Source organism: Sander lucioperca, chromosome 22, assembly GCF_008315115.2.
Source record: "Sander lucioperca isolate FBNREF2018 chromosome 22, SLUC_FBN_1.2, whole genome shotgun sequence".
NCBI lineage: Eukaryota > Metazoa > Chordata > Actinopteri > Perciformes > Percidae > Sander > Sander lucioperca.
In genome coordinates, this window is record NC_050194.1 from 16,843,028 (window position 1) to 16,855,050 (window position 12,023).

At 39.3% G+C, this 12,023-nt stretch overlaps 1 protein-coding gene across 2 annotated transcripts in view; it reads left to right on the forward strand.

Moving 5' to 3' along the window:
* Positions 1–581: 581 nt before the first annotated feature.
* The window catches only part of LOC116061149 (vinculin), a 28,207-nt gene continuing 16,765 nt past the window's right edge, over positions 582–12,023 (forward strand). For both annotated transcript variants that reach the window (XM_031315076.2, XM_031315077.2), the window contains exons 1-2: positions 582–955; positions 11,767–11,837. In XM_031315076.2, coding sequence (XP_031170936.1) covers positions 788–955; positions 11,767–11,837 — 239 coding nt within the window. In that variant the 5' untranslated portion in view covers positions 582–787. The remainder of the gene's footprint in view (positions 956–11,766; positions 11,838–12,023) is intronic.

Sequence of the window (12,023 nt, forward strand, 5' to 3'; positions counted from 1 at the left end):
AAATGACACTGCTGGGCATCCATAGTGCTGTGATGTCTCACTGATGCTTGCACATCCTCTTCATTTTGTTTAATTCCATTTGATACTAATTGAATTGCTCACATGGACTCTAACATATAATTCAGTGCTGTTTAGATGTTACAAAACAGCCCTGAAAGAGCATTTCATAATTAAATCTTCATTATCATCTTTTATGGATATATTTGGAAGGTTCAGTTTCAAGCTTGTTGGGAATATCCTGTTCTGTCCTGTTTGTTTTCTTTGAGGTCTACAATCTCCTATCAGTCACAGCTCCAATTGCTGAGCAGAAAGTGCCAAAAGCAGAGCTTGTCTGGCTAGTTAATTTACAGCGGCTGGAATCTACTCCTTACAAACAGTAGACATGTATTTCCCTTTTTAGGGCATGAGAATCTATTACGTAATTTAGGGAGCACCTCGGATCTCTAGCAAACTCGCCTGTGTGGAAGCGGGAGGTGTTGATACAGAGCGGCACCCCTGTTGACCAATAAGACGCCAAGGAAGTTGCCTTCTCGCTGGTTGATTGGTTAAGAGGGCGCGCAGCGTTGGTTGACGTTTAGGTTGCTCGCGCCCACTCTCTGGCTGGGAGTTTTTCACGTTGGTGGTTTTACTGGGGTAGTTGTAGTCTTCATACCGGAGGGTTAACTGTCCTGGAAAAAAGCTATCGGGAGTGTTATAGACTTTTGTAGCGGGAGTTTGAGAGACAACTGCCTCAGGTGGTAGGATATTTACTTGTTTTTCTCTTGGATAGTGTTATAAAGTTGTCACCATGCCGGTTTTTCACACGAAGACGATAGAAAGTATCCTGGAGCCGGTGGCTCAGCAGATATCCCATCTGGTGATAATGCACGAAGAAGGTGAAGTTGACGGAAAAGCTATTCCAGATCTGACGGCGCCGGTGGCTGCCGTGCAGGCGGCTGTTAGCAACCTTGTTCGGGTGAGTAACTTTCTCCCCTTTGTAAACTGTATCTGGTAAAGTCTACCTGAACTCGGCGGGTGTTGTAGGCTACCTGTCGCTCTTTGTCCCACACCGTCTGCTCTCGAATTAACTTACTTAAACGTTGAAACACAACGCTCACTGGTATACTAGCTCTGTCTTAATGTGTTTAATAGAAGAGAAGATTTGTACATGCTATCAAAGTTTTTTGAAGTTGTTTGACTCGGGGCAAAGGGCAGTGACGCCCTTTTCCCCTTGAAAATATGCCCTGCCTCTTTATCTGACTGCCATATGTTGACGTAGGCACTGCAGCCTGCTGGTATGTATGAGCCAGGTAGTGGAGCAGGCTACAGGGAATTCCTGTTCAATTTAAATCCAGTTCATTTGAAAGGACGGCTGTACTAGTTGTCATAGAATATAGCTGTGAATGAGAATATGAATGAACCTCAAATACAGAATATTTGTTTTCAGGAACCCTATTTAAACCTCAGTGGGACAGTTTATTGCAATAGATGTCTTTTGCAACCAAAACTTCCTAACAGATGTACATATACTACACTGCTGCATGTGACAGTTAGATAAATGATTGATTATTGATGCATGTCATGAATATCATATGTTGTTAATTTTCAAGTGGATCCGGTGTTGTGACTCATCAGATTGAGTGATCTGATAAGGAATCTTGCTTTATTCCTTCTGCAAAAATGTATTATATATACATACATACTGTATTTTGATACCGGTCAACACAAGTTGTGACCCCCCCATGCTATTTAGATGGGTTGTACATTGTGATAGCAAATAAATGTTAGTCAGTAGTGAATGATGTAGGTATTTATGTAAAGAAAGAAATCCTCACCTCAAAATGTGGTCTTTTTCCATAGCTGACTCACTAGCATCAAATAATTGGTCAGATATTCTGAAGAAACACAGAATGTGCATCAATGCATACATAAACTAATTACTTGTGTCTTGATATATGCCCTAGAACTTAAAACCACAAGATTTAAACAAAATTGTTGACACATTTTTGAGAGAACCTGGCAACTAACTAACAAACAAACAAACAAACAAACAAACTGAACTAAAAATAAAACTTCCTTGGTAGAGTAACTGTAATTTTGACTCACTCTTGAGGCATTATGGCAAGTGCTCATACATTATCATATCTGGTTGGTGCCCATAATGTTTTTTTTAACCCACACAGAGCAATTAAAATGTCTTCAGAGCTATTAGTTATGCATTTCCAGACTGTTCTGAAAGCCTCTTGACCAGATGCAGCTGTGGATTCTATTATTTTTAGAATCAAAAATGACCTGACCACAATGGTATTCCTCAGAGCCACATTACATGGTAACAAGTAAGTGTTGTTTCCTCAAATTTTTAACCTGAAACAAACCAATACATGGAAGGTTTCTTACAAAGGAAGCAAAGAGATATCAGGGGGCTGTCAGATATTGAGGCTTGTAAAGAAAGAAAGGGATAAAGGCCAAATTAAGGCAGACTTGGTTCATGTGTGTTGTTCTCTCTGTCACCCTGGCGGTTGTCAGCCAATATGTTTGGACAATTGCTCTTTAGTCTCCTGTCAGCAAAGGAATTCTCCGTTTAGTGGGATCACCTACCATTAGCCCAAAGTTTATTTAGTAGTTTTTATGGTTCATAACCATTTCAAATGAGTTGACTTCATTCAATGCCTTTGTTATTCCTCAATATGCACCGTCAAATTATAAGTCTATACCCTATTGTGTCTACAGCCATAAGACTTCCTTCCTCTGAGAGGCATTATGAGAGAGGTGTTAAGATGGGGTGTTATGTTTATTTTTGACATCATACGTTGACAGAAGATCCTCTCTACCAAATCATACTGCAGATTACTGCAGTATGATTTGGTATAACAGTTCATAAATACTGTCATTAACAATTTTGGTTGCACGTAGTAAAACTTTTTTACTTGAACTGATGGTAATAATGCCTTAACCAATTATATGGTTTTGTAATCAGATGTAACTACTAATAGTGACGAGATCTGCATGTAACAATTAAAACAATTAAAAACAGGGTTGTTAAGGGGTCATTAAAGATAAATGTACTACTCTGTCCTTCAAAGGAATTGTTATATTGGGTAAGGAAGTAAAATTAGACCCACCACTTCCTTTTTTTAGATACATGCTACTACTGCAAAGTTAAAGTGAGCACAGTAAAACATAGTTGAAAACATCATCAAAACATTGCAATAGTGCTTAAAGTTCCTGTTATGTTCCTAAACCCCTCAACAAAGCACAAGTACACTTTATATTTCACAATGAATGTTTTCTGTCAGATTGTTTATAGATCTCAACGTTTCCGACTGCACTTGAAGGCAACTTTATTTCACAGGAGAGGGAGAGAGAAAGAAAAGACGAGTGAGACATAGCTTTGTTGTCGCAGGAAACATTCAGCTATTACACAAACTCCCAGGTTGTTCAGTGCTTGTATTTCGTTTTTTTTTACCCTCATAGTGTTTTAAAACTTTCTTGTGGCAGCGATAAAGGCAGTGATGTTTCCTGTTTACTGTATGGGATTTTCACACCTCCTCAAACCATAGCTCACCGGCAAGTTCATCGGCGGTTAAATAATTGGCCACCGCAGCGTGACGTGGGGTTGTTCTTCCCCAAAAGTTGAGTCGGTCTCAACTTTTCGCCACAGGCCCGCTGCGTTTTGAGTGTCCCCCCTGCTGCAACCCCCGCCGCAGCCTAAACGCACCCCCTTTCAAAATGAATGGAAAGACCTGCGTTTTTGCCTGATCGTTGGACGGCCGACGCAGGCTGTATGAACGCAGCCTTAACAGCCAACTCTGCTGCTTTATAGCCTCTTTTAGCTTATTTTTGGGGGAAAGTGTGCACATTCTTATTATTAACCAATTTCAAAGCATCAGAAGGCAGCTGTTTTCAGCAAAAATGTTCTGATAGTGTGTTTTCTGCTCAGTGCCAGCCAATAGCTAGTGAAGAAAACAGAATATCTAGCAGCTAAAGAAGAGCAATGAAAAGGACCTGAAAGGAGAGTAAATATTGGACTAACATTCATCAGATGGACTTTTGATTCAAAATAAATGCTAATGTTCCTAGTTGTCTGCTGTATACTGTAAAAAGGCAAATGTTTGCTACACATTAGGTAGCCTATAATGTTAGAAGATGATGATATGTTAGAGATGGGTGTATGTTAGCTTGTTTTAAAAGTTCCTCTGCCCCAAAGTGGCTAAAGAAATCGATAATTGTGACTTTAAATATCGAAACATTACATTGTTGCTAACATGAATTCCGTGCTTGTCAGCATTTCCTGACACATGAAAATGTCCTGTTCAACCTCATCTCTCATGGGTTGAAATGATTCAGGCTTTGTGGACATTCTGAATTGTGATCAGATGCTTCCAACAGTGGCATGAATGAATAGGCCTGTAATTTTTTCCAGTTGCTGTAGCAACACTAAAACATGGACAGTATTATGATGTCATTAATGATCAGATGTAATTTCTTTTGGTTTCAGTCCCACCAGTCCCATTAGTCATACATTGTAAAGCTCAAAAATAAACACACTGTGTGTGACTCCTATCTTTTTTTTAATCTATATCACAAGTTTTTTTTTTAGTATTTTCATAGTCTTGATTTGTAGCATTTTCCATTGTTGCTCAGTCACTCAGTTTAAATAACTGTAGAGGAAATGATCATCCTTGGAAAGGAAAGGCTTGAGGCTGTCTAATTGCATTTCTTTAGAGATTCTCAGGGTGAGGCTGTGCCAAAGAAAAGCTATTCACCTCATTGTCTGTGTTGCCCAGAAAACCACATGTTGCACAGCCTTCCTCCCTCATGAATTCTCTTCAAAATGTTTTACGACAGAAGACTAAACACAGTTAATCAAGGTGGATTTTGAATGACCTGAAAATACGATTGAAATTGCATTACAAATAACTCTACCTTTCCAATTACATACTCTGATGGTTGCCAGACACAGAAAAGGAAGTTAAGCTTTTTGATACTCTTGGATGCTTAAGTCTGTCTGAGAAGACCTGGTGCACTCACTGTGATAAATGTGTAGACCTTTTTAAATGTATTCATTTAGAAGGCCCTGATCTTGTTATTCCAGATGCATGAAGATAAAAGTTCAGCCCTCGTAAACTGACACATTATTTAAAGTGTAGCATGACTACAAACCACTGCGAGTCAAATAACAAACTGAGGCCTAACGAAGACCCATCACTAGTGCTTAGCATCTGTTGAGACAATGAACCAGACCTCAATTAAAGATGAATGTGGGGAATGTGAAGAATTCCCAGCAAGCAGGAATGCATCCCTGCTCAGAGGGGGGTTGAGCTGATTCTTTGAATGAACAATTCTGGTGAAATATTGAGTAAGATCATCAATTATCAAGCCTATCCTGAGAAAAACCTGTGTTCACACGACTGTTCATGTCAGCTTCATCTTTGTCTTTGATATCTGTGTTTGACCCATAATGCAGCTTGAAGTTGGTGAGTATGAATCTGTGCATTTATTTGTTACATTTTGTTTTACGAAGTTAGGAAAGCAATGTTAAAGTCAAGCCTGACGTTGCCTTACACATAAAGAATGATCCCAGTCACTTCCACACAGTGAGGCATACAGCTTAATAATTAAATACTGGTATCAGATCGGTACTCCGTATCGGCCAATACTGAAAGCCCAGGTATTGGTATCAGAGTGTGGACTGAAAAAATTAGATCAGTGCATCCCTATTCTAGTTTTGTCTCATATCTGTCAGGTTTAAGTTGAAGAAGTGATGCTAAAAGTGCTGTCATAATGAAACCATTACATCTGAAAACATTGTAAGTAAAATTATTTTGCTGTGCACGTCACAGTCACATCAGAAGTAATTCTTTTGAGTTGACTATACAGGCCCTTTTTGTTTCAGAAATGTTTTACTTCATTATTTTTATAACTCCTTTTTATAGGCATGGGATAAAGAAATGCTGCTCCTATGTGCAGCTCACTTAGTGGCTATACTGTCGATCTTTGGATGAAAAAAAAGTTACCATCTTCTGCAATGTGCTGAGGTTACAAAATACCACTGTGCTTTATGCAACAATACCAAAAAATTGCAAATACTGGAAGTTAGGCTCAACTGTAGTATTTCACTTGTTCTGCAGAAAACGTCAGCAAGACACTTGGAAGTGTTGTTAGTCTTCAACCTCTTTAAACTTTGAGAGACATAAAGCCTGAGGAAGTTTTTAAATGTTTAGATCAGTATTTGATGAGGCCTTGAACAGTCATTTCAATCACCCACTTCTTTAATCCTTTACGAATGGGAAACCAATGTGTTCATTAACTAAAGTGCTTAAAGGCATACAAAAGAAAATGTTTCCTATTACCTGGTACTCAAGCTTCCTGCAATTTGTCAAGGGAAATGATTTCATGGTGCTCACCATTTGATTCCGTCATCTTGGCAACAACACAAGGATGACAGAGTCTGAAATGTATGAATAGTCTTTATTGAAAAGCAATCTCTTGTCTTTGCTGTTGTGTTATGGATTTACACAGCACCTGTAGTCCAATTTTTTTTTTTTTTTTTTTTTTTTCATCTGCAAGATGAAAATTTGTCAGGATAGGAGGACACGTAGGAGTAATGAATTGATGAGGAAGTGCAGGGAGCCAAGTCAGGAAGACCGGGCAGCTGTCGGCTCCACTCGGAAACAGGAGTGTGAGCTGGTAAAGGGAAACTCCCTCTCTCTTGTCAATGAAATGTTTATGACTGCAGACCATGACAAAGGATACAATGCACTAGGGCTGTCACTTTTTCTAAAATAATCAAGTTTGAATGATTACATAACAAACACTTACTTGGAATTGGAATTGATATTTTACATAATGTCTCATTTAGCCTTATCCTTAACTATGTTATATTTCATAAAGTTGGCAAACAGTCTTACCTTTATCCAGTGCGTAACTTGGAATAAAAAAAGGTGCCAGCGCTCTAAACCAGAAGCTTCCATACAATGCACCTGCTGTCTTTGAGGGCACAGGTAATGTGCAGATAAAGTATTGATATGAGAGCATAAATTACTAATTGGTTATATGACACACTTATTGTAATTCAAGCACACATTATCAAAAGATTACATGTATGGACTATGAACTTTCCTTGTAAATCAAACCACTAAGTTTTGTCCCATGTTTAAATGATAGTTTAAATATTTATCGAAAGTGACAAATGGGTTCATGGGCTATTAAATAACCTGACTGGATGCCTGGGTGTGATGTTTCCCTTTCGTCCCCAACCCTCAGTAAAAGCCTTCTCTTGTTATCTCTGTTCTTTTAGAAATCCTTCTTCTGCAGCTCATCTATGATGAGCCTTGTATTGACTCACTTCTCTTTTTAAAGGAAGGATTCACACAGATGAGTGCCACTCCCCAGTAACACTGTATGAGCTGCTAAGCTCCTGTAACATGAGATAGATTTGTGACCACGGCCAAGCAAGCCATTTGATTTGTGACTTTCATCGCCTTGGACATCCCATGTGTAGCTACTTCCTGAACCAAATGAATAAACTGTGTTAGACACTCCTTGACAGATGCATGATAAAGGTGTTGACCTTCAGTGCGACCCCTCTGCTGCTCCTCTGAGTCATTATTAGTCAGAAAGTCATTTGATATCTCAGAACGCAGCACTTGCTGCTTCTGAGACTATTGATCAAGAGTAGCTAATGGAGTGCTGTGCCATCAAATTGCAGGGGCGTGTCTCATCAGATCGAGTACAAAGTCACTTAGAGTGGGAATTAGAGTTGCACTTTGAGAATACTCTGTGCAGAATAGCATACAGTTTATTCGTAGGACATTGCTAAGAGCAGCAGTGATGATGCTTGCCAGAATTTTGCCATCATAGATCTTAGTGGTCACCATGACTAACAAAGCATTGTGTCAAAACTACCCAACATGTGAAAGGCAGGCTGTGTCTTGGCAGCCTTGAGGCTTTCAGAGTAGCCTTTCTTCTCCCAGCAGAGCAATGGGCTGCTGTCAACAAAGCCGAGTCTGTTCTTAAGGAGCAGCCACTTTATCAAGCTACTTCACAACACAGGGTTTCCACACAGCGCTCTTGGATGGTAAAAGGAGTGTCAGTGTTTCCACTCTAGACATAAATGGTAAATGTAACTGACAGCTTGGAAGAAGATGGCACTGAATCAATAAGGTTTTAAAAAGAAGGGGGAAGTGTACAACTGCCCTAAAATGGTTTGCTAGAATCTATTCAAGGAACAGGATATTTGTGTTTTGGTTTGGCCTGTGAGCGGACTCTGATTAAGAATGAGTTGATCCTGGACAGTCTCACGTCATCTTTTCCTCTCTCCCCCATGTTTCCTGTCTTCACTATCATTTACCAAACTCATGTCAAGCTTGGTCAGTGTTAGTATCAGTATGTCGTCCAAAATTTGGGTAGAGGCTCAAAATAGCGAAATAGGCCAGGCATCATGAACTGCTTGACAACAACGATTATAAACCTGGGTCACAGTTCTATTTTTGCAGCAAATTGTTTGGATCGCTTTTCGCTGCAGACTGTTTTTTGAACTTCAGATGGTAGGAAGAGGGAGTCTCTTCCTACTGTCTGAAGTTCAAAAAACAGCAGAGAGGAGGAAAAGGAAGACAGCGATGACCTGTTGAATACAGTACAGATAGCCTCAACTCGCATGATGCTTTAGGGAGAATATGACTCAGTACTCATTAAATGCAGCGTGCACTCAGCTTTTGGCCTCCACGTTGTTGGCCAATGGTGTAGTCGGTCTTCTCTTTTGTTCAGTTTAGGTCATGTCTAAACTTGACTTGATCTCATATAAATCTTAGTGTTGTAACAATTCTGTTCTGAGATGACTTAAGCTTTTTTAAGTTTTTCAGGTGTCCTAAAAAGTCAGAATGGCAATGTTTTTTATGGCCGCAAGTAGATATTTTCACTATAAAATGTATATTTCACTGTTTTTGCTGGTATGTAAATTGGCGTGTCATCATCATACATCATAGAACTATGATGTAGCTTTATATCCATTATTAGATAAGATACAGTTTATAGTCCTGAAATAAATTTGCACCCAGATGCTGCCTGGAAACAGCTTTCCCGAAGACAGACACAAATATTCAAACTATTAAGTGCAGAAAATTGCAAATTGGTTAGAAGAAGTATTGACAACACTATTGGCTTGTATATAAGAACTCACAAGGCAGGAGAGTTTACTTTCTTAAAAGAGGTTACTGTGTTCTGTAGTGTTGGCAAAGGTGTAAGGTCTTTGTTTTACTTCCTCCCCCTTCACGTATGTTTACTGCTCTGTCAGTGCCCTGTTTTCCTGGTCTGTAGCCCTGCTGCCCTTTAGTTGAACGGGACAGAACAGCTTTAGTGGTTGGCTTTTGTTCAGAGCGACTCATTGGTGGAATGTCAGGGTGGCATTACACTGTCACTCCTCTGAGATAGACAGCCTCTGCTAAGCTCCAGTTTTAGTTTGGCACAACCTTTGACCCTAATTTATAACCCCTCAGTTACTCCGAGTCCCTCTGGTCCTGTGAAAAGAGAGTGAGGAGATGTATGTCTGCTCTGCTCCATTACAGCCTCCACGTCAACCAACTAGAATGACCCTACTACTGCCTGTAGTCAGACACATTGACAAGCTTATTTTTTTTTTTTTTTTTTTTTTTTAAATTTTATTTCTAGAAGGCTTTTTTTTGAATAATCAAATTATTATTTAGTCTATGAAATATCTGTAATTTGTGCCAAAACAGTGTCATTAATAATTCCAAGACCCCAGGGTATCATCTTGGAATTGCTTGTTTTTGTCAGTAAAGTTTAGCAAAGTGAAACATGTTCAAAATATTATTGCTAAATTATATGTGTGACAGTGGGATAATCACTCATGTAGTTTATACATGTAGTAATAATAATAATAATAATAATAATAATAATAATAATGTAAACAAAAAGATTTAACCTCTCCCTATTGGGCAGGGATGCAGCTCATTTAACCCAGCGCGTGTGATCCGCGGCGTGTCCCGGTATAAACGCATGTGATCTCTCACCCACGGCAGCTCGACGTGGGTGAGTTGTGTCTTCCTACAGAGCTGAGGTCATGGGGGAGGTGAGTCATTTTGGCATTTGAGGGAGAGGCAACGTTCAGCTGCTTTACACATTATAACTGTGCTGAAGCCTGGCGTCCCCCCAGCAGCTGCCTTGTTGAAATAATGGCTCGCTCGACAAGTAACAGGACATCATTCTGGAAAACTATGTGATTAAAGACAAAACTCCCTTAGGAGGAAAGTTGTGGTACCATAGTTTTTACTCACCAGATGACATATTGATGTATAAAATGTGTGCTCAAGTTGCATAAAAGCTTGAGGAGTGGATCTAAAATGTTAATATTACCGAGCCAGCACAACTGTGCCAACTCCTCTGAGTACTGAAGTGTTGACTGATACCAAATCCTCATGACTGATAATGAACTAGTCATTAAGGCGGAGGCTGGGGTGGGGGGTGAGTCCTGTCTGTGACCACCCTTGGTGCCACTTTTACAAGTTTCTCAGGAAGAACATGTAGCATCTTCCAATCCGCCCAAGCATTACTTCTTCTATAATGCCATCTATTAAACAGATTTTAGGTTTGGTTATAACCCAGTGGTTTATATTGTCCTCGTCATATTTGTAACTGTAGTCATGATTCATGACAAGTGCCCCAATATGAGAAGACAATCGATGAGATGGGGGTCAAAGAAATCCATGTGTTTCTCTTATACCATAGCTACATATCAAAGAAAAACAAAAAGCTAGTGTGAAGCATCAGTTCTGTACAGAGACTATAGTTTAACCCTGTGCACTGATTTAGAACGGTGGTTAGGCAGTCTATCTGAACTATATTTGAGTTGTAACTGACACTGCCCAAACAACCAGAAACATTTATTTCCTGTGGCGGTAATATAGAGTACATTTTCATCAGTATAACGCTCTGATGAGGCATCTAAAGAAATAAAATGTGATTAACAATGTCTGTATGTTAGACATTATGAAAAGCCTGATACAAGTACATACAGTCAACAGTCAAACTGATAATATAGTTTAATATTACTGCAGTCAACTGAAATCAGCACGTCTTGGTTGCACATGTCTTGGTTGCACATTTAGCCATGATATGCAGCACGTGATCACAATGTTCTGCAATCAAATCAAGACAAAAAATTTACATTTACAACAATTACTGCAGTGGGATGACATTTTCTTTTTCTGGGCTGTCATGTGGTCACCATGTTGTTCATCTGAGTTACCTGCCACAGTTTCCTCCTCCAGTCCATGAAAGTGACTGTGGGTGTACAGCATCTGTGGTGACACTGTAATGGACCAATAACCTGCACACTACAGGGTGTCTTTGACCTTTGCCCAGTACATGCTGGAAAAGGCACCTGTGACCCTGAAAGAGATTAATCAAAAAGAGCAAACGACAAGTCTGTGAAGTTGATTTGAAACTAACTGGATAAGTCAAATTGAGCACCTGCTGTAGCAGGTTAATATTGATTAACTTGTGCCCTATATGTTTTGTAAATGTGTTGGCATGAATTATGACATAAGAATTAGGTTCTGAATCAACAATTAATACAAAATAATTTATCCTATGCTTTTAAACTAAGAAGAACTGGGTCACAAATGCCATGTTGTGCATACAAATGGCATCTCATGTCTTTGCTTAGAAATATCTGTTGTATGTCTTAGTCATTATAAATTACCTCTTCTTTATTTCCTTGATGTCTTCATCCATTAAATCATAGTTGATTGATTTTCTTTTTTTTAGGTGGGGAAGGAGACTGTACAAACCACAGAGGACCAGATCATGAAAAGGGACATGTCACCAGCTTTTATCAAGTAAGCCTAGATCTCTTTGCAGACCTCAATTTCATACAGTAAGAACCTTTCAAAAATGTATTTAGATTAAAAATGGTTGTCTCTCTACAGTATGTGAAACCCACTAGCCTCTCTCTGGCTCTCTTTTCCCTTTATCTGTTGCAGTAATGGCTGGTTGTGCCCAAGCAAAGGTCAGACACGGCATGT